Source organism: Brienomyrus brachyistius, chromosome 12, assembly GCF_023856365.1.
Source record: "Brienomyrus brachyistius isolate T26 chromosome 12, BBRACH_0.4, whole genome shotgun sequence".
Taxonomy (NCBI): Eukaryota; Metazoa; Chordata; class Actinopteri; order Osteoglossiformes; family Mormyridae; genus Brienomyrus; species Brienomyrus brachyistius.
This window is the reverse complement of record NC_064544.1, coordinates 20068178-20091504: the sequence shown is the minus strand read 5'-3', so window position 1 is coordinate 20091504 and position 23327 is coordinate 20068178. Positions and strand designations below refer to the sequence as shown.

The 23327-nt window shown below is 46.1% G+C and overlaps 1 protein-coding gene across 2 annotated transcripts; it reads left to right on the top strand.

The window, feature by feature from the left end:
* Positions 1-606: 606 nt before the first annotated feature.
* On the top strand, positions 607-23041 carry hspa12b (heat shock protein 12B). 2 transcript variants are annotated; one of them, XM_048971268.1, is made up of 13 exons: positions 607-1103; positions 4367-4449; positions 5408-5481; positions 6708-6832; positions 6921-7107; positions 8234-8338; positions 9120-9236; positions 10824-11001; positions 12600-12686; positions 16994-17098; positions 18984-19242; positions 20870-20973; positions 21532-23041. In XM_048971268.1, the coding sequence occupies exons 2-13, from the start codon at positions 4374-4376 to the stop codon at positions 22158-22160; spliced, it is 2046 nt and encodes a 681-aa protein (XP_048827225.1). In that variant the 5' UTR covers positions 607-1103; positions 4367-4373; the 3' UTR covers positions 22161-23041. The 2 variants fall into 2 exon arrangements, with proteins under 2 accessions (XP_048827225.1, XP_048827226.1); XM_048971269.1 differs by having other exon boundaries at positions 616-1103; positions 4367-4437.
* The last annotated feature ends 286 nt before the right edge of the window (positions 23042-23327 follow it).

The window sequence follows — 23327 nt, the reverse complement described above, 5'->3', positions numbered from 1 at the left end:
GTCGGATCCCCTGGGAACCAAATTCCCTAGAAATAATGTAAGCAGAAACCTTCTTGGCCCCTCCCTCTCCCCGACACACACACACACACACTGAAAACTACACACCCCTGACTCAGATGAGTGTGTGAGCGAGTTCACAACCAGACCCATGAATGCGCTTTGTTTGAGTGTGTCAGGGATGGCAACTCCATCAAAGAGCGAAAGAACAAAGATCAACAGGGAGATTTTACATACATGGCATGCATTTCGCATATATTTCCGAATTCCCTCTTACAATTCTGGAAACCTTAGAACTTACTGTAAGGTATAATGTCACTGCATGAATAAAGTACCCTGGTCTCAAAACACAAGATCCACATCGGTATTTGTTAAGCTTGGATGCTGTAGGATAAACCTGAATCCTGTGTGAAATCAGGGGCTGTACACAAACACCTTCCTCTCCTTCTAATTTGGGCCGGAAAGTTGTAAAGCAGCAGCAGGAAACAAGTTAAAGGGACACTCTTGGTAAAAGCAGTGATTTAAAGGGATGTGGAAGAAGGGAGTGAGATGAAAGCAGAAGAGGGGGGAAAAGACGGAGTCGCTGGTGGTTGGAGAGAAGAGGAGAAAAGAGAAGGAAGATAGATGATTGAATTAGCCTTCTCCATAAACTTTTACACACACACACACACACACACACACACACACAATGAACACTATGAAGTCAGTTTTCTTCCGCCCCTCCCTATGCTGTTGTAACTCTGCCCCCAGTCGCCTGTGTGTGTGTGTGTGTGTGTGTGTGTGTGTGTTCTCTCTATCACTCCTTTCCTCCCTGACATTCCAGCCTTTCAGTACGAGCAGTTGCCCGACCGGACACAGAAGGAAGCAGATTTGTCTGGAAAGCTGTCGGCGTTCTTAAGAGAGTTTCTGCGAACTACCCACAGCCCTATTTTTTACACTCTTGCTGCTCTTTTCTGCTCTGTGCCCTGGAGTTCCTGCAGGACGACTCAGCGCTGAGCTTCAAATACTCGTGAAGCATCCTCTGCCTGACTCTGTCACTGAGGCTGAGGGAATTTCGGGAATCTCTGTTACGGAGACAGAAGACGCATTGCCCTCAAAAGCAAGAGGTGAGTTTCTGGCTCTTGTTTATTGTGCGTCACGTTCAGGTGCATCAACCTCAAGTTCCCCGTTGGTCTCTGAGGAGGGGGGGGCACAACAAAGAAGGTCAGGAGCTTCTGGGGTGGGTGTGTAGGCAAGGACTAGGGTCACTGTCAGATGTTTTGCACATTGTATGAAGTTCCATGATGGTTAGGGATTTATATTATATTATTATATGATAATCATTTCCAGATATCACTTTTACTGTACTACCACTCCACTGAGGACAATGGGTATCAAAACATGTTATTTCTGTAGTGGTGAAGGAGAGAAATCTATAGTTACCTGCTAAGCTATTCTTTTTAATCGTGATGTTTTCTGTTTCTGAGCATCAGTATAGAATAATGAATGGCAGCTGAGGTCCTATATTTCTTTGTAGTCTCTTGTGGTTCAGAAAGGATCAAACACACAGCACTATGCTACTCAGTTCAAGTTTCATACTTCTCACTGTTCAGAGCTTTTCCTGAACAAAAACTTTATACTTGTCCAGAGTATTGTTTGGATGTTTTTTTTTTTACCTCAAGGTCCATTGTAAAGCCGTCAGCCCAGGTTCCACCCTGTTTTCATCGTGCCTTTTAGTCTGTGCACGTTTCAGCATTTTGCAGCATTTAACTTCTGTCTTTGTGACACAGACCTGCTCCAAGTTGACCTGCTTTAGCCAAAGCACTTCAGATCCTCCTAAGCACTCACTGTCCCTGAAGACTCTCCTGCTACTGAGCAAAATAAGTCCCTAACCCCTGCAATAGGTTGCCTTTACCTAGTCATAGGTGAACTTACATTATAGTGCTTACGCATGAAAACTAACCTGGTAGTTTGTGTTTCTTACAGTCCATCAAGTTATCTATGAAAAACTGTGTTGGATGGTACTTGTTGATAAATGCACAGTGAACATCATTGGTGGAGAGTGTAAGGGTTAAGGAACACCAGGATAGAGGAGATACCTAATGACCAGCCCATCAGCGAAAAGCTCCACCTGGCTGTACATGGTTATTTTGACTTCTTGCATAGGCCAGCTGAACTCCTTCAGGAGCCCAGTCACAGAGTACTTAACTAATACTAACCAGTTAAGTACTCTGAGACTCTTCATACTCACGATTGGTTGAAACAAAACCTTGGTATGGATTTGTACTTTCTGACCCTGAACTTTCCACCTCTGCCAATGACCCTCAGGTTCATACATTTGAGATATACAAGAACTTTACAGTACAGAGGGAAAGCTCACGTTAGTTAATTGCTTCAAGAGCTCATTTCATGCAAATTAAGTCAGCTGGATTTCAAGCCCTCTGTAGAATCATGGAGGTGGGGATGGGGGTGGTGACCCTCACATCGGGAGATATTTGCTCTCAGTATGTTGACTTCCGTAACACCAGGTGTGTGAATGCCAAGCAGCACTCTGTCAAACTGCACATCTGGAGTCAATTGCACTTTCAGTGGGCAGAAAATGAGCAAGCGCCTTGGTGAGGGTTCGTGTCGGCGCGAGTGTGGGAGTGTGTCGTTAACAACAGAATAAAGTGGTCTGAGTGTGTTCCTCAAGTCCTCACCACAGCTTCTTTCCTTGCCGGGCAATGGGAGCCAGTGTGGGTGGGTGGAGAAGACAGATTCAAAAAAGACCAGCCAGAATGCTGATACGATTGGTGCATTGACCATCTGGGTAGACTTGTGGGCTTCGCTCCTGTTGAAGCCTCTCATTGTGACCAACTCCCTGCAGGACAGGGCTGTCGCACCATTAATCTTGTCTGCTGGCTCTACTGACATAGAGGCAGAACATGGAGGAATACAGAATCTGTGAAAAATCTAGAATAGGCTTTTTGGTTATTGGCTGGGAATGGCGGTTTTTGGCTGGGAACATCGAATGGGTCACCAAATTCTATTTTAGCTTTGGGTTGTGTAGTATCACATGTGTGCCGAAGCATCCAAACAGAAGCACACAAATTCCTGTATTTTGTAACATACTGCTGTTTCATGGTGTGTTTGGCTGTCTGCCAACTAAGCAATTAATATGCATTCTCATGTTACTTGTTTTATTCCGAGCAGTGCCTAGTTTCAGTGTTTGACCACAGAATGACAAAAACATGTTTTGTTTGGTGTGGGGATATGAATGTGAGAAAGAGTATGTCAGTGACAACATATTTTGAGAAGATGCCCCCAGTAAAATGTTAATTTGTGCAATACATAATGTCTCCACATAGTCCTCCAAAGGGCCAACACTTATTATTTTGGATACATTCTCACCTGATTGTGGGATGGATTTAATTATTACGTTCACAAATTAATTTGCAGGAAGTTATACTGCAAGTAGATGGCACTATGTGTACCCCCATTTGGTAACATCAAGGGTACAAGGTCAAGACAGACTGATGGGTAACACTCAGGGTAAAAGGCCAGGACAGAACGACTAGTAACACTCAGGGTACAAGGTTAGGACAGAATGATGAGTAACACTCAGGGTACAAGGTCAGGACAGAACGATGAGTAACACTCAGGGTACAAGGTCAGGACTGAATGATGAGTAACACTCAGGGTAAAAGGTCAAGAAGGGTACAAGGTCAGGACTGAATGATGAGTAACACTCAGGGTAAAAGGTCAAGAAGGGGCAGCAGGTAAGACCAGGTAGAATACAGAAGATTCTAAAAATGTCACTTTCAGCTCACGTTAAGCTGACATTATATTCATAAGTGACCATTGTAAAGTGGTGTTGCTGAAAGATATGTCTCCAGCTGTGTAAGTATGACATGTGAAGATGTGGTAATAACAAAATCACGCAAACATAAACATTTCTTCTTTATGTGTTACTTTAGGCTTTTATTGGCAGAGGGAAGATGTTTGAGTCGTCAAAGCATGCCAAGGAAACACTAACAGCCGCCTGATAAGTGATAGTATCACACAGTGAACAGATCACAAGTTTGGGTTTTGAGCAAATCAACAACCTGAAGTATCCTCTTATGTAGGAAATTATCTAGTCTGTGCTTGCATAGGGTTTGCCACACACGGGGGTAATTGTACTGGGGTATTGTACTCAATGTGAGACACATATGATGTTTGACGAATAGTGGGTGGTGCTTCCTGTTTACTGCAGGGGGACTTGCCATTTGGCATTCAAGGGCGTAGCAGAGCTATCTATCTGACACTACCAAACAGCCACGACTCAGCACACATTCACGTATCAGTAGATGTTGCTTGACTACTTCTGAACTGTGCCAGACTTGCTCTAAGAGTTCTGTCTCTCTTCCAGGCTGCGAATGCCCTGGCATCTAACCATGGCAGCCCTCCTGCAGCCCAGCATGAGTAAACTCCAGAGTCCAGGTAATGATCCAGGTTAGTCCCAGGTAATGCTGAAAGGAAAGACTTTTGTGTTGGTACATTAACAAATAGAACAAAGATGTTCATTACAAAACACATACAGATGTCCTTCTCGGCTAATGACCCACAAGTTCTACATAAACACACTTCTCAACTGTCAGATACTCCAATGTGATATAGGAAGGGACTGCAATACATTTACACTCTGAGAAGCTGTACTCCGTTACAGCATCCCAGTCAAAGTGGCCATCATTCTGAAATCATCATTCTCATATAACATATTTTCAGGAAACATTTAATATGTGAAATATGTGGTCAGTCCAGTGTCAAGCAAGCCACTGGCACAGCAGTTGAATCCACCCAAACTATCTCCATTGCCGCTGTAGGGCTTACATATTTTTACCTCCCTTACTCCCTTGAGAATATCAGTCTCTGCAGATAACATTCCAGCCTTTCCTAATGGCATCACACATTGCAGAATCACCACGGAAACCATGCTGTGCTGCTTAGCATGTCTAGGGCTGGGCTATGCTAGCACAGAGACTACCATCATCTCACAGATAAAAACAAGATGGCCGTCAATGCCGAGTATAGCTGATCCTAAGCTACAATTAATTCAGACGGCAGGCCAATAACTTGCATGTGTCGTTTTCTTTTGAAGTGCTATCGGATATTTCCTTGCCTTGCCTGCATCAGAGAGCATTTTGGCATGGTGGGCCCGCTGGGTTTATTGTGTTTCAGAATTCAGTATGCTGTGTGTACTAGAATAATGTTGATTTTACTGTGAGGGCCAGATGATTTTGATGAATTTCCATATTAAGGTTATTTAATGCTCAACGCTATCAGTTTATCACAATGTTGGATTCAATGCCCAGGCAATAAGACTGAATTCTGCTACATCACACAAGTTAAAACTATAAACTTGGCAAACAGAGCAGAGAGGACCTGACTTTCCTTTCTTCCCCTTCTCCAGTACCCCCTTCGCCTTCCTGCTCACCTTCCCGAAATGACTGCAGCATCGCCCCTCTCACTCCATCTCCCTCCCCGGTAAAGCGACATCTACAATCGGGGGCCTATGGATGGCTGGGATGTGCCCTGTCTGAGAAAGCAGCAGCAGGAAGTGGCACAGGAAGTGGGATGCTCATATGTACTTACAGGCCTGAAATAAGGTTTAATGTTGGGTTTGAAGCTTACTGGTCTTGCATAGGCAGGGTGAAAAATGCATTAGATCTGGCCTTACACCACTAAATAGGGATCACATGCTAATTAGTGCATGGAATAGAGAACACACACATACACAGTGCGATTATCTAACTATATTCAGCCTGAATTCCTTGCCATTGCTGAGAAAGGTCAAATTTCTAATATAAGAGCCTACACAGTGGTGGCACTGCGTTAAAATAGCTTCAAGGTCTTTTTAATTGTCATGCACGCATAATACTAAATAAATAACAAATACATTGAATTGAATTCTATTTTCCAACTCATTTTTTTGCTCTGTGTGGCTTATACACTCAAACAGTATTGAAAAGCATCACCAGTGCAAGATTCTGAAAGTCCTTCCAATGGTTTAGCGTTTGCCTGCACTGCATTAGATGAAGTGTCAGTTTGCACCTTCCTCCTCCAGATAATTCTAACCCTGCCCTGCAGTTTTTCTTCCTCTTGGCAGACAAAACGCCTCCTCCCAGATTATAGAGGTATAACATCATGAGTCGGATATAGACAAACAAGCAGTACAGGGAATTTGATTATTATAAGAAGGTTGCATGTTTGAAATCCACAAGGGGGTACGTCTTTTGTACCTTTGAGCGGCTGCTCAGTCGTTTTCTGTTTATGTCACCCTGGTCAGGGTTAGTTTCTCAGCCAATGAATAACATGTACAGCCTAGATACAGGCGAGGGCTTTTTTTGGCTATCCTCCACCAGGATGTCCCTGCTGTGATAAACACAGTGTCACTTGTTTTTCTTGTCTCAATACTTTCTCTCCTGTGAATTTTCTATGGTCCATCTCGTGTGTCTCTGTGTGGACCTTTTTCTAAGCTATTTCCTGTGTCTTTCTGTATTTTTATATCTGTATAGTACATTTGCCTCTCCAGTGAATTTTTTTATGTGGAATTCATTTCATTTAAATGCTTTCAATATACCCTCTCCGCAGAGCATTCACTGCACTATGTGGCTTTTGTGAGGCTGTGTATGGATCGGATATTTCTGGGCCTGTAATGTTTGTTTTGCATACTGACCATACCTTTCTGCTCTGGTCATATGTCCCCCCAGGGTCCAGCTCTCCGGCCCCGGGCTGCCCGTCCTTTCTCTGTGGTGATAGCCATTGACTTCGGTACCACATCCAGTGGCTATGCCTTCAGCTTCACACAGGACCCCGAGGCGATCCACATGATGAGGTGATATGATCTCCATCATCTCCCACCTGACATTGGAGTGAGACTTACGTGGGCCCCGCCTGACGCATCCCTTTGGCACTGTCTGCAGACGCTGGGAAGGCGGGGATCCGGGAGTGGCCAATCAGAAGAGCCCCACCTGTCTGTTGCTGACTCCAGATCTCAGGTTTCACAGTTTTGGTTTTGCCGCACGGGACAGCTATCATGACCTGGACCCAGAGGAAGCCCAGAACTGGCTCTACTTCGACAAATTCAAAATGAAGATCCATAGTACCAGTGTAAGAATCAAGGCGGAGCTAATGCAGGGGTGTCAAACTCCAGTCCTGGGGGGCCGGAGCCCTGTGTAGCTTAGTTCTTTTCCTGTTCCACCGCAAATGATTCAGCTCAAGAGCTGTTTGGTAATTAGCACAAGGAGTTGAATCAGGTGTGTTACTGTAAATGGGAAAATGTGCAGGCCTCTGGCCCCCCAGCACTGGTATTTGACACCCCTGGCCTAGAGGAAAAATATGGATCAGAGAGTATTGCATGTACTGTTGGTTACTTTGAATGCTTGTGCTGGCCTAATCACCCAAAGAAGTGGGGTGGAGGATTCCGGAATTGGGAGGCGGCCCGAATGATCAGAGGCATCAGCAGAAAATTTTCAGTGGGGTGGACAGTGATTTTTATGGGGTGACACAAACACCAAGACATAGCAACAACAAGAACAATAATTAATAGTAATAATAACAATCATCATCATCTAAATAGCTCTGTTTGCTCTATTCCAAAGTGTTTGAAGTAGAACTATCCATCCATCCATCCATCCATCCATCCATTTTCCAAACCGCTTATCCTACTGGGTCATGGGGGTCCGGAGCTTATCCTGGAAGCAATGGGCATGAGGCAGGGAACAACCCAGGATGGGGGGCCAGCCCATCACAGAGCACTCTCACACACCATTCACTCACACATGCACACCTATGGGCAATTTAGCAACTCCAATTAGCCTCAGCATGTTTTTGGACTGTGGGGGGGAAACCGCAGTACCCAGAGGAAACCCCACGACGACATGGGGAGAACATGCAAACTCCGCACACATGTAACCCGGGTCCCAGTGGTGTGAGGCAACAGTGCTAACCACTGCACCACCATACAGCCCAAGTAAAATTCCAGACCAACATTTTGTTTCAACCAACCAGTGGAGTATAAAGATTCACAGTCAGCCTGTTCATTGAAACAAAATCTTGTTCTGGATATTTACTTTCTGGTCCTAAACTATCCATCTCTGATTAGGTGGGTGAGATCGCTGTAATGAAGATTCCTTTAAAAGTTTGAAAAAGTATTACGTCACTCCACTCAGGCTTCGGCTCGTATTCACCAAAGCCTCCTCAGTGACCCCTCACGTTCTGCCCCTCACTCTTGAAGGATCTGACTATGGAGACAGAGCTGGAGGCAGTGAGTGGCCAGAAGGTCAGAGCCATAGAGGTGTTTGCCCATGCGCTGAGGTTCTTCCGTCAGCATGCTTTGAAGGTATGACCTCTGCCTTCCTGTTTCCATGGAGACACACAGCACTGACACCCTTGTACCTAGACTCCAGAATGACCTACCTGCTCAAGTTAGGTCTCCCTGTTGTCTCTTTTAAAAACATGTGTTTATTTGTTGGCTTTTGGTCCCTTAATAACTCTTAGTTTCTGTTTATTTTCTATTTATTTTGTCTTAAAATCTGTTTATTTTCCTTATTTTATTCTCTGTCATAGCCTGTACAGCACTTTGGTACAGCTTCAGTTGATTTTAAATGTGCTATATAAATAAATTTGACCTTTGACCTGGACCTCACACCTGCTGGCATGACTGAATGTACCAGTTTCAAATGTTAACTTCTGCATTAAAAACAAACCTTTGTTTCCATTATGGAAAAAGTCACGGGACTGGAGAGTCAGAAATGGAATATAGCAGCTGGTTTTTGGCCAAACACAGCATTCCTTTGTTATTCTAATATACACACAAATCACTTCCATACTGCAGAGGCGGGGCCCAGGTGTAAATATTAGGTACAAATTAGGTGGCTCTTCCATAAGACTCTGGTTACAAAGCCCAGCTGTGCTGTTGGGCCTCGAAATCTCATGTTTTCTCTAGCTGGACATTTGTTTTGAAGCACTGCGGAGGAGCAGCTAAACATTCCGATAAATATATGAGTGTGTGCGAGTGAGGGTATGCTGTTTACGTGTGTGGGAGTGCTTGTGCTGGGACAGACGTCAGCGTTTGCTTTGCGGAGTGACCTGCATTTCTGCGTGTGCATGTTTGCGTGCAGGAGATTAAGGACCAGTCGTCGTCGGTGCTGGAGGGAATGCCGGTGCGCTGGGTCATCACCGTGCCGGCTGTGTGGAGACAACCGGCCAAGCAGTTCATGAGGGAGGCCGCCTACCTGGTAAGAGACAGGATCCGAGAACATCTAACATGCGGAATTCCTCATAGTGGCATGGGTGCGGAGTACAGCTCAGTGAGTTAGTGCCTGTATCCGAAAGGTCATGGGCTCAAAGCCTGCAGGCAGCAGAGTAATACTCCCTGTGTGGTATGTATCCATCCATCCATTTTCCAAACAGCTTATCCTACTGGGATGGGAGGGTCCGCAGGCAGGGAACAACCCAGGATGGGGGGCCAGCCCATTGCAGGGTACACTCACACACTATTCACTCACACATGCACACCTATGGGCAATTTAGTAACTCCAACTAGCCTCAGCATGTTTTTGGACTGTGGGGTGGAAACCGGAGTACCCGGAGGAAACCCCACGACGACATGAGAAGAACATGCAAACTTCGCACACATGTGACCCAGGCGGAGACTCGAACCCAGGTCCCAGAGGTGTGAGGCAACAGTGCTAACCACTGCACCAGCATGCCGCCCCTTGTGGTATATATATTTATACATACATGGTGCCTGAGCTCTGAGAGATTCGCTGCATGTTTAATTGGTGCCCCAAGGTTGCTGAAGGGTGCAGTTTGCTCTCTCCATCCCAGTAAGAGGCAGAAGTTTCACACACTGGGGTATCCTTGCATGTGAGGCTGCTAAGCAGATGCTTATGGAAACACACTAGTTTTCAGGGCACCAAGAACTGCTGGAAGGCAGCTCGGGTAGGAGAAGAGCATGACAGTGTGACACAATTAGGTGTATCGGGGTCACATGGCTTCCATCCTTCAAGTCTCCTGTGAGGGTCTGTAATCTTCGAAGGTCTGTGCTTCCTGAAAGTCCATACTCTTTGAGTGTCGATAATCCCTGAGGATCAATAACCGCCAGATTCATTCATTCGGGCTCCTTGGCCAGCATCTATTCCTGACTCAGGTTTGTGATCTCTGCCTGACCTCCCACCATCAGGGGCACTGTTCGTCACCCCTCTCTCTTCCTCATCAGTCTAGACTGCCTTTCCCTCCACCCCCATCCCTACTGCGGGAGTTCCTAGTCCCGGATGAATTTCCTCCTGACAATGTCATCGTGGTGAAACAATGCACGATCCCGGTGCACAAATGCAGGAAACCACTCCTGCCGGACTGAGGAGGGGGGAGGAAAGCAGCCCCGCCCCCGTCCAGCCGACCATGTCCCCATGTCCACGGAGCCCCACCCCCCGCCATTGCAGGAACTCAATCCCCCACTGTTCACCATCCAGCAGTTACCCCTCCTGCTTCCTTCACATCTGCCTCGTGAAATGGCCGCATGATTCTGGATTACTTTGTGGAATGTGATTTGAAAAAGGCCCCCAAAGACCGATGAACAAATATTTGTATTTGCATTGCGGAAGTAACTAGAATGAGCCTCTACAATGACTGATATGAGGCTGTCCTCAACATATTTACTCCTGGATATATGTATATATATTTATGCATATCTGTGTATTCATCTTTTAAACAATGACCGAAGGCAGTTAGGTTAAATGGATTTTCCGTGGTAGCATGGACATAGAAATTGAAGAACGTCAGCTGACTTCGATCTGTGTCTGTATCTATCTCACTCTCTCCAGGCTGGGCTGGTCTCCCCTGAGAACCCAGAGCAGCTCCTTATTGCCCTTGAACCAGAAGCCGCCTCTATTTATTGCCGGAAGCTACGCCTGCATCAGGTGATTGACCTCAGCTCACGGCTAATCACAAACGGCATAGAGGGCGATGGTTCCCGCCCTTTTGACTCCAGCTTCAGGCAGGGTAAGACCACTACCAGTGACAAATGTTTCATCAGTCAGCCAGAAACACTGCATCATAAGGGAAGGGGCTGTGCTTAGGGTGGCTTTGACATGGAGCTTGAGTGCATTATGGCAGCAAACAGAGGAAAGGTCCGTCTGCCAGTGCTGCAGGCTGCGCTGTGCGCGGCCTAATGGCCCATGTGTGACGTTAGTTGAGGAATGGTGCAGCCTGGGGATGCGGGTCCATGCAGCGTATGGCCTGTGCTGCTCTCTCACTGGGCGTTATCTGTGTTTCCCATCAGTAAGCTGAAAGCATGATGCAGCCACACACACACGCACGCACACATGCAGACATGCACACACACATGTATGCACACACACACACACAGATGCACGCATGCACACACACACATGCAGACATACACACACATGCATGCACACACACACACACACACACACACACACATGCACGTATACACCTCTGAGTGTGGGCCCTATAATTGAAACAAGGTGTTGAGACCATGATCTCAGAACCCCCCTCCCCCAACATAAAATCTGCTGTGCATTTTCTCTCTTTTTTGTGCAGATGAGTGACAGTGTGTTAAATTATAGGCAATGCCAGAGTTTAGGGAAGGTGGTGTATGTAGATAAACTGTTGCCGTCCCCCCCCCCCCCAACCCCCCACAGTGCATGATTCCCAGGCCTGCTGTGCATGATTCCCAGGCCTGCTGTGCATGATTCCCAGGCCTGCTGTGCATGATTCCCAGGCCCGGCACACAGTTACAATAACCAGGGCCCCATGATGTGTGGCCCCTTCCCTCAGTGCCCTCTTCTGGCCCCCAGGCTTCCTCAGTTGTTACCCCCCCCCTCACTGTTATGCCCATACTCTTCTCCTTTCTTTTGCTTCTCCCCCACAGCTATATTTAGCCCCCACCCCCAGCTTCACCTTCCAACATGAGTGACATCACAATGAGGGGTCCTTACTGTAAAACAACATACAGAAAATTGCTTCCAGACACCAGCTCACATTGTAATGTTTATATTTCTTTTGCCTGTTCCAGAAAGACCCTCTTGATTGCACTATGTCACAATCAGCTTTGTAACGTGAAACGGCCCCAGTGTGTGTGTGGGGGCCGGAGGGGTTGGGGAGTGGGGGGAGCTGCTGAAGTTAAGGACAGTTTTTTACTATGTTGGCTTTTTCATTTCAAATGGGGAACATAACTTTTGTACAAAGTAAACCATGTGCGATGTCCTATGAAAAAGCCCTGATAAGTAACATCTGTCCATCTTGGTGTCCATCTTGGAGCTGTACTGATGTCGTCAGACTGCAGGGGGATCGAGGGTCATGGATGTTTTAAAACTGCAGCTCACTTTCAATGACGTAACCAGTTTGGAGTTCCGTAGAACCCTCCAAAGAGGTGCCTGTAAACGAGTAGAACATGGGAGTGTGAGTTAACAAATCTGAATGTCTGCTCCCCCAACAATTCATGCTTTCATTATGAAATATGAAACCTCTATGAAACTTTTTTTGTGACTATAGGGGGAAGCTTGTGAGGATAGCCAAGGTGCCCTGGGAGTCACTCAGACATAAACACATCACTGCTCTTTCTGTCTCCACAGCCCGAGAGCAGCTGCGCAAAGCCAGGCACAGCCGGACCTTCCTTGTGGAAAGCGGGACAGGGGAGCTATGGTCAGAAATGCAGGCAGGTGAGGCACCAGAAGGGGGGACACCTTTAGGTGTGAATAGGCACCAGAAGGGAGGACACCTATAGATGTGAATAGGCACCAGAAGGGGGACACCTGTACGTGTAAATAGGCACCAGAAGGGGGGACACCTTTAGGTGTGAATAGGCACCAGAAAGGGGGACACCTGTAGTTGGGAATAGGCACCAGAAAGGGGGACACCTTTACGTGTAAATAGGCACCAGAAGGGGGACACCTGTAGTTGGGAATAGGCAGATGTGAATAGACACCAGAAGGGGGGACACCTATAGATGTGAATAGGCACCAGAAGGGGGGACACCTGTACGTGTAAATAGGCACCAGAGGGGGGACACCTGTAATAGGGAATAGGCACCAGAAGGGGGGACACCTGTATGTGTGAATAGGCACCAGAAGGGGGACACCTGTAGATGTGAATAGACACCAGAAGGGGGGACACCTGTAGATGTGAATAGACACCAGAAGGGGGGACACCTGTAGATGTGAATAGGCACCAGAAGGGGGGACACCTGTACGTGTAAATAGGCACCAGAAGGGGGGACACCTTTAGGTGTGAATAGGCACCAGAAGGGGGACATCTGTAGTTGGGATTGGGCACCAGAAAGGGGGACACCTGTAGTTGGGAATAGGCACCAGAAAGGGGGACACCTGTAGGTGTGAATAGGCACCAGAAGGGGGACACCTGTATGTGTAAATAGGCACCAGAAGGGGGACACCTGTAGTTGGGAATAGGCAAATGTGAATAGACACCAGAAGGGGGGACACCTGTAGATGTGAATAGGCACCAGAAGGGGGACACCTGTACGTGTAAATAGGCACCAGAAGGGGGGACACCTTTAGGTGTGAATAGGCACCAGAAGGGGGACATCTGTAGTTGGGAATGGGCACCAGAAAGGGGGACACCTGTAGTTGGGAATAGGCACCAGAAAGGGGGACACCTGTAGGTGTGAATAGGCACCAGAAGGGGGACACCTGTACGTGTAAATAGGCACCAGAAGGGGGACACCTTTACGTGTAAATAGGCACCAGAAGGGGGACACCTGTAGTTGGGAATAGGCATATGTGAATAGACACCAGAAGGGGGGACACCTGTAGATGTGAATAGGCACCAGAAGGGGGACACCTGTACGTGTAAATAGGCACCAGAAAGAGGGGCACCTGTAGGTGGGAAAAGGCACCAGAATGGGGGACACTGGTAGGTTGGAATAGGCACTATAAGTGGGACACCTGTAGGTGTGAATAGGCACCAGAAGGGCACATACCTGTAGTTGAGCATAGGCACCAGATGGGGGACACCTGTAGGTGGGAAAAGGCACCAGAGGGGGGACACCTGTAGATGTGAATAGGCACCAGAAGGGGGGACACCTGTACGTGTAAATAGGCACCAGAGGGGGGACACCTGTAATAGGGAATAGGCACCAGAAGGGGGGACACCTGTAATTGGGAATAGGCACCAGAAGGGGGACACCTGTATGTGTGAATAGGCACCAGAAGGGGGACACCTGTAGATGTGAATAGACACCAGAAGGGGGGACACCTGTAGATGTGAATAGACACCAGAAGGGGGGACACCTGTAGATGTGAATAGGCACCAGAAGGGGGGACACCTGTACGTGTAAATAGGCACCAGAAGGGGAACACCTGTAATTGGGAATAGGCACCAGAAGGGGGGACACCTGCAATTGGGAATAGGCACCAGAAGGGGGGACACCTGTAGTTGTGAATAGGCACCAGAAGGGGGACACCTGTACGTGTGAATAGACACCAGAAGGGGGACACCTGTAGTTGGGAATAGGCAGATGTGAATAGACACCAGAAGGGGGGACACCTGTAGATGTGAATAGGCACCAGAAGGGGGGACACCTGTACGTGTGAATAGGCACCAGAAGGGGGACACCTGTAGTTGGGAATAGGCAGATGTAAATAGACACCAGAAGGGGGGACACCAGTACATATGAATAAGCACCAGCATCTATCTTGATCATATTAATCTCCGTTATGAACTCTTTTTTTAAATCTCTGAGAAGACTCTACTGTTGAGGGGGGTGTATTATCCTTGTCCTCATTCTTTTTTAAGTTGTTTGGGCTTGAGGTCAGAGATCTGTGTCAGTCTCTGCAATTCAGAGCACTTGTGTGATTCATACTCAAGCCCATTTTCCAGAAATCTTAGAGGTGGCCCGACAGCGAGTAGCATGGTGTGTATTCTACACTACTTACTAAGATACTTAGAACTGTGAAACATCATGTTGGATTAATATGTGAAAAAGATCCAAAAAGCCTGACAACAATCAAGTGAAAAGTCTTGCTCATCCCCAGGGGGCTGGATTGAGTTCTGAGGCCAGCAGCCCTGGCTTTCCCATCACTGTCTAGCTCTGACAGTCTATGTACAGCTGGATCAGGCCTTGGCTTGCTACATTTCCTGTGAGGAACAGGGAGTGTAAGTGATATCTACAATCTCAGCATTCCCACAACTAAAAACTCCCTAAAGGATCTTGTTGCTATGGTGTTCCACACACACTGGTCATGGATAGTACTTATGATGCACACAGGCAATACTGAGTGAGTGGTAGTGAAATTAGGGGACCAGTGGTATGATGACAACAAGCAATTATGAAGCTACAAATACAAATTCAAACACACACAGAGTGTATGAGCACACATACAACAGATATGGAACCTTGCCGGTTCCCTCCTATACAAATCCTGAACCACCTCTCTAACTCCCTTCTCCAAATTTTAACTCTCCTTCCATTTAAACCTCAGGTCTTGAAATGGTCCGTATTATACTTTTCCATTTTCTCTCTTTCCTTTAGTGCGAACGTGAGCTTTATGTGCAAGTCTGCAAAGTCTTAAGGCTCAAAGTGCACAACAAAGGGAGTAACTCTCACCATAGAAACCACTCTCCTCTAATCTGCCTGAAACGGCTCCTTGGAATTCCAGCACTTACTTCCCTGACATGGTGAGGTCACCTCATGACACAATCCTTATTGACTGGCTTCCTACCTGCAAGGATATGTCTGCTGACTGCAAGACAGGGATGAAATGGACCATTTCAGGCAGAGTTACAGGAAGAGTGAATTTTGTTCAATTGTATCTGTTCAAATAGACCCCAAAATTAAATTATGAACAGTGAAAATGAGCATGATGCGACCCCTTTAAATGGACATGAACTTTTGCAGTGACACTGTACTAGTGAAAAGGTGAGTGCCCCCCCAGTTTCCTGCGATGGCATGTTACACCAGTTTGCCAGTTATAGGTAGGCGTTTCAGACTTAATATGTGTGGAATCACATTCTGTTGGCCCACAATAACCAGCCATTGTGTGTGTGAGTTTGATAACTGGTTAAGGGTCAGTTTAGAACAGCTTTCCCTCTGCTCCAGATGTTTCCTGCTGTGAATCTGACCCTGCTGCCTCCTGCTCCATCCGCCTTGCTCCACCCCATCCCCTCATTTCCTCGAGTACACATTAAATCCTTGTCTCTCGGTCCCATTCTTCCTCGATCATTTGTAGATACCCTCGGCCACTCCTCAGGAAGCTTGCTTAGCAAATTCACGGCTGTGTTTTTCATCTGCTAAGTTGTAGGCCACTACTGTGAAATCAAATTGAGGGCCCCCACCCCCAGTGCATCTTCTCTTAGAACCTCAATACAGCAGAACATAAGTGTGAAATTTTATCCCTTCGAAATGGACGCAATGACACTTGGTGACTTAGATGATTCTGTTACATTATGTTTCACTGGTCTCTGTGACTCTGTGTAAACCCTTCAGTTTGATCCAGTTTTTGGGGTAACTACAAGTGGTCTTTACTGGACAGTTGGTTTTGAGGGATAAATTGCCTTGATAGTCAATTTTGTCAACACACTTAACACGGTGCCATATTGGATTAAGTTGAGGACCCAGGCAAGAGGAATGGCAGCCTAATTTTATTGATGGTCTTAGATTTTATTTAAAGCGAAATGAAGCTGCTACAGAAGCATTAAACCAGGGTTTTCCCTGGAGGGCCAGAATCCATCAAAGTTTGCAGATTTCCCTGCTCAGACATCTTAATCAGCTAATTACCAGGTTTAGTAGGTGTGTCTGAGCAGAGAAATCTACAAACTGTGTTGGATTCTGGCCCTCCATGACCAGAAGTGGAGAACCCTGCATTAAAGCATTTAATGTACAGGTAGGTTAGGGTTCACATGGTGTGTCTGTGTATAGCTGTATGTGCACGCAGTGGAAAACTGACTCTTAATGAACCAATGGCAGTTTTGTTAGAGTGAAGCTCTGAAGTTCCCGGTCTGCTCTCCCCAGGCGACAGGTACATCGTGGCAGACTGCGGTGGGGGGACAGTGGACCTGACCGTGCATCAGATAGAACAGCCTCAAGGAACCCTGAAGGAGCTCTACAAGGCGTCAGGTGAGCACAGAGGCTGCCTATAGGTAGGACTGCGCAGGTAGAAGACACTCTCGGCACGCAGTTCAGTTCCAAAGCGAAGCGGATTTTAATGCACCAACAAACACCTTTTTCTGGTTTTTAGATGGTCAGCGTTCTGGGGGAGACTCCCAGTGTTTGCACTTTCTCTCTCTGGCTTTTGGGGCAGCATGTGTCTCAGTGGGCTAAGCCTCTGTGCCTGTGATCGGAAGGTCGCCAGTTCTAGTTCTGGCATCAGCAGGATAGCCATGCCTGAGGGCCCTTAAGAATGACTCTTACTCTGAGCTCCATGGGCACTGCTGCATGTGGCTGCCCTTTGCTGGCAAGCTTGCGCCCACCTATCTATGTGTCTGCGTTATGGAGAGCAAGATGGGGTAAGAGTGGATCAATAAACTCATAATTATTATTCTTTACCTATTCATGTTCGAGTAACATTTGTGAAACTCTGAGACATTCCAAAAGACTGCTACATAACATGACCAGTGTTGGGGAAGCTACTTTTAAACGGTAGCTTTTCGAGCTACAAGCTACTTATAATTAAAGGTAGCTAAGCTACAGCAAAGCTACTGTTTTAATATAGTATTTAGCTAAGTTACAAGCTACAGAGAAAAGTTACAAGCTACGGCAAAGCTATTTCATCCGGTAATACTTAATATCTGTGCTGTAGGATAGATTTTAAAAACGTGAAACATGATATTAAAAGTAATATGAAAATCAATATATTATACCATCTTTAAGTCATATTGTTTGGTGTTTTTTAACTTTTTTTATCACCATTTTCTTTTATTTGGGGGGGGGGGGGGCAAAGGGTGAGCAAGGGTTTCTTAGGGGGGTCCATATAAATATGATAAATGAAGGAAAAAATATTTTTTCTCATACACACTCATAATAAACAGTGAGTTTGTAAATGTTTGTTGAATAAACACAACAGACATTTACAAAATCATAAACACCAATCATAAAGACCAAGCTTAATCTAATCCAGGACCAAACATGAACTCAAACTGGATTAACCCCAGACTAAACCATGACCAAACAAGAAGTAAAATTGCACCAATGACCAAACAAGAGCAGTGCACATGTAAATTTAAAGCTCAGAACACAGATAGGACTAAAATCAAATTCTCAAAAAATAAATAAACAAATAAAACTGCATCTAAATTGTAAAAAGTAAGACTTATGAATACCACCAGAACTGACCCCTGGTGGAAATGCAGGTCATGTAGCTAGCTATTATTTCATATAGCTAGCTATTACTAAATTAAAATAGATTAATTAAATTAATGAATCTAGGCAGCTAATTAAACCCTCACATTACAGTATAGTGAAGTTGATTCAAAGCTTTAATATGACGTGCATATCCTGCTTACATGCAGTAGAAAACTAATGACTGGTTCTCCACATATACACTTACTACACAGACTTCAAGCAAGGGCTAGCTTTGCTAAAATAAAAAAACGACACTATAATTCTGCATGTGCACTAAAACATACATACGTACAAAGACACTGTTTAAAAGACGATGTGGGGTGGCAATTGCCACCACAAAACATATATACCCCTGACTGTGAGCACTGTGAACAGTTACCTGATGGTGATGCTCGCACTATCGGTATTCGGGGCAGAAGCTATCTGTGGTCTCTGAACGGTTGTAAAGTCGTAAGTTGCATGGGTCATTGCAATATTTTTTGACGATGTAGTTTTGCCACACTACATTGTTATTTGTAAAAATAATATAGTTACTGGAAAAACTACAGCGCTATTAATATGCTACTGAAACAAGTAAAGTTAGTAGCGTCGATAACTATAGTTAGTTATTCCCCAACACTGAAAATGACAAACCGTGTTTTTCCACACTGAATCATTCCAGGTGGACCGTACGGAGCCGTTGGTGTAGACATGGCCTTCGAGGCCATGCTGTGCCAGATCTTCGGAGCCGACTTCATCGAGAGCTTCAAGGCCAAGAGGCCAGCTGCCTGGGTGGACCTCACCATCGCCTTCGAGGCCCGCAAGAGGACTGCATCCCCCGGCCGAGCCACCGCCCTCAACATCACTTTGCCCTTCTCCTTCATCGACTTCTACAAGAGACACCGAGGCCACAGTGTGGAGACTGCCCTTCGCAAGAGCAAGTGAGCTTGTGCTCTCTGTTGATGGCTTTTATTGATTTAATTTTTTTGGAGTTATAGTAAAGCCCATAAGATGTGTATGTGTCTTTGTTCCCTCTCTCAGGATAAGTATGAAATATTTGCATGCCTACATCAGAGCTTGCCAAACCTGCTTCTGGAGATCTGCCACCCTGCAGAGTTTGGTGCAGCCCAAAGGACTCACCTGATACAGATCACAATCACTCACTATGAAAGCCAGCTATGTAGAGATGGTACTGAATGGCCTGATAACCTATATCAGGTGTGCTAATCAGGGCTGCACCTAAGCTCTACAGGGTGGTGCATCTCCAGGAGCTGGGCTGGGCAGCCCTAGCCTACACACACTTTATTTATCTCTGGTGAGGAGCAGATCTAAGCGCCTGGGAGTTTTACTTACACAAAAATGTTGTGAGGCCAGAATGAAAAATGATTGGTTGAGAGAGATAACCAATCAGATCTTGGTCAGGTCTCTCTGAACCAATCATTTTTCGTTCTACCCTCAGAACATTTTTGCATAAATAAAACTCCAAGAAGCCGGATATTAGTAAATAGTATGTACATGGCCCTCCTTGCTGCCACCCCACAAAAAAACAACTTCAATTAATGTTCACATTGCTTTAAGAATGTGAAGTGAATTTAAAATACTGTTAGCAGTATTTATTTCTAGATTAGGTGTTGTGCTTGTATTGCAAACACTGTTTTAATGATCTTACCGAACATTTCAGTTTATCATTTCCTTTTTGCGTAATGCCGCCCCCATAAATGCACTTGGTCCCCGATGGCCACTCCAGTAGACATTTCCTGCCGCTTCCCATGTTATCCACAGTGAGCGATATTCAGGGGAAGCAGGTCTGTGTGTGCGTAGTACTTTACTTCTTCCTCCCATTTCTGTTCAGTATGAGCACTGAAAAGTAGTACGTGTGCTTTATTACTCAAGAATCGAGCTTTTTATTAGTCACCTGCATGAATGTCCCGATACACCAGCAGTGAGATGAAATTGCTAGTACTCCAGACTGTGCAGCAAACAAGGTAGAAGGATAACCATTAAATATTGCAAGTTAACAAAATTAGTTTTGAAAATACGGAAACATAACAGTAAAGATAAAAGTTATATGAAAATACTTGAGAAGATTTTTAAAGTGCAGGTTGCAGTTATAGCTTGTTTTAGTTTTTAATTGGTGGTGTTAATGACCCTAATGACCTGGGGGTAGAAGCTTCCCCTCAGCCTCTCAGTCCCAGCTATAAGGCTCCAGGGGCACCTGCCTGAGTGCAGCCACTGGCACAGCGTATGGCAGGGCTGCTGAGTGTCCCTGATAATCCTCAATGCCCTGGACCTGCATCGCTCTATGTAGATGCCCTGCAGGGCAGGCGGTTTTGTGTTGGTGATTTTCTCGGAGCCCTGTGCCCCTCTGAGCTAAAAGCATGGATCCCACAGTAGCGCTGTGGAATTCTTTCTGCAACACAAAGGTTTTGAACTGCCTCTTAAAGTAACTCATTTTTGCTCCCATTCTTAGCAAACCTACCGAGTCCTTATTGTGTTTGTGTCCCTTCTCGTGACCGCACTGAAACGCACGTGTGTGCAGAGCTGGTGTAACTCAGCCTTCTCTTCCAGCATGAACATCGTGAAGTGGTCCTCCCAGGGCATGCTGAGGCTGACTCCGGAGGCCATGAACGAACTGTTCCAGCCCACCATTAACAACATCGTCAGGCACATAGGTCAGGCTCACCTACGCACTTGTTTCGGCGTTTCCCCCCCTTCCATTACCTTCAGTAACCCTCCGTTTACAGTCTTCTTTCCCTTTTCCTCCAGAGGACTCTATTTCAGTTTTTTTTATTTACGTGATACCAAGATACTGTTTTATTATGTCCTGCGTCTGAGGCATTGCTGTTTCCTGGTATAACTTTGGACCTCTATTGGAGTATGTGCCCATCATCCTAATGTCCGGGTATAACTAGGGTTACCACCTACTCTGGGAGCTACTTCAGGTTTTACAAACTATTTTCAAACCGAAAGGCTCCAGAGTTCAGGTCTTCTTGTGCTTTGACTGGTTTGTTTCCTTGGTTGAAGGACTCATCCAGCTGTTAGACATTAATATTAGTGACACATGCATGATTATACAAGACTGAGCAATCAGCACAGGGCAGGAACGCAGTGCTTAAGTGAAATCCGGGTCATTTTCATTGAAATGGTCGTTTTCAAATCCTGTGCTAGCGGAGTGTCCTTCTTTACATTGATTAGGTGGTAACCGTCAGTATTACCCCTTTTTCTCACAGAGGACATGATGAAGAAACCGGAAGTGCAAGGTGTGCGTTTCCTGTTCCTGGTGGGTGGCTTCGCGGAGTCACCCATGCTGCAGCAGGCGGTGCAGGCGGTTCTGGGGCGGAGCTGTCGCATCATCATCCCGCAGGATGTAGGTCTGACGATCCTGAAAGGGGCTGTACTGTTCGGCCTGGACCCCACGGTGGTGCGCGTGCGCCGCTGCCCGGTCACCTACGGCGTGGGGGTGCTGAACCGCTTCGTCCCGGGCCGGCACCCACGGGACAAGCTTCTGGTGAAGGACGGCCGAGAGTGGTGCACGGATGTGCTGGACCGATTTGTGTCCGTGGACCAGTCGGTGGCACTGGGTGAGGTGGTCCGGCGCAGCTACACGCCGGCCCGCTCAGGCCAGCGCAAGATCATCATCAACATCTACTGCAGCACCACCGACGACGTGGTCTACATCACCGACCCGGGGGTGCGCAAATGTGGAGCCATCACTCTGGATCTGCCCGAGGCCACCGGATCCGAGCGGCGGGAGATCAGGGCCACCATGCAGTTTGGCGACACCGAGATCAAGGTGACCGCCATAGATGTGGCCACCAACTGCTCTGTCCGTGCCAATATAGACTTCCTGTCCAACTGACTGCCTGACAAGCAAACGGGGCAAGACTCTTCTACGATTATGGGGGCATCCCCCTTTTCTATCTCTAGCTCCATCTCCTGGACAGCCTCTGCTCCTTCAGCTTCTACATCCACTCAGACACAATATGGAAGGCCAAAGTGTGCTTTCTGAAGTCCTTTGATATTCCCTGGAATATCTGCAGAGAAGTCACTCTTTGATATGATAAATAACTTGGTCATTCCCAGTTGTTGGATGCCTCATTTTTTCATTACCAAATGACAATAGACAGCATACTAAGTACTACCTTTATCTGACTTTAACCATTTCTTACCAAGTGGACTGAGGTGAGGTCTTTGAATCCCTTGAGTAATTACAGCAGCACCACCTACTGGCTGGAAGATTTTACAACCAGCTTGAAAGCCATTTCTATGTTCGTGTCTATCACTGTACAGTCCAGACAGCCCATAAAACATAGACATATATTTTGTATTATCATGCATGTGCAACACATAATCTTAAATATTTATGAACAGCAGAGTAAACTGCAACATTATTTATGGTTTTAATTATGTATTTTTTTTTTATGTACTAAATCTGAAACCCCAGCCACAAGAGTGAGTGAACTGAAACACACCTCGGTCACGTGTCTCACTTCTCGTTTACATGGATGCATCTATGACTGGAATGTGGAGTTCCCCGAGCAGCCCCCAAGCCTCTCCACATCTATGTTACCCTGCCATAGTCTTCATTCTTTCCTTCAAGACCACATCATTCCAGAACTTCCCTAATCTGATTACAAACTCATTAAATTGTAGACTGTATTGTACAAGCATGTAACTCTAATCCCACTTCTTGTATGCATGTTTCTTGCTTTTAAAACCATATAAAAGCTGCAACCTTGAGGTTCCTCCTCCCATCTGTACACCACCAATACGATATTCAAGCGTTTGAGCAGCAATTGTCAAGACTAGCGTTCAAATGAAGGGTTCTGTATATATGAGCTGTACAGGATTTTGGACCTGGACTGGAGCTTGTGTCTAGCTTCCTAATGTCTATTACTAGGGTAACCAAAAGCACCAGCATGTTCTTAGAAATGAGTGCAGCAAGTGGCAAGACAAAGACATTAATGACCTGTATGGCCACCAAACATCAAATCAATGTGAAACCCCAGGAGTTATCAAACCTACT

Bases quoted from the DNA above. Each gene is read 5' to 3' on its own strand.
- hspa12b (XM_048971268.1), top strand. From the start codon at position 4,374: ATGCCCTGGCATCTAACCATGGCAGCCCTCCTGCAGCCCAGCATGAGT. The intron at 6,833-6,920 runs GTGATATGATCT...CACTGTCTGCAG, and splicing joins GAGGCGATCCACATGATGAG to ACGCTGGGAAGGCGGGGATC. The intron at 17,099-18,983 runs GTGAGCACAGAG...GAATCATTCCAG, and splicing joins GGAGCTCTACAAGGCGTCAG to GTGGACCGTACGGAGCCGTT.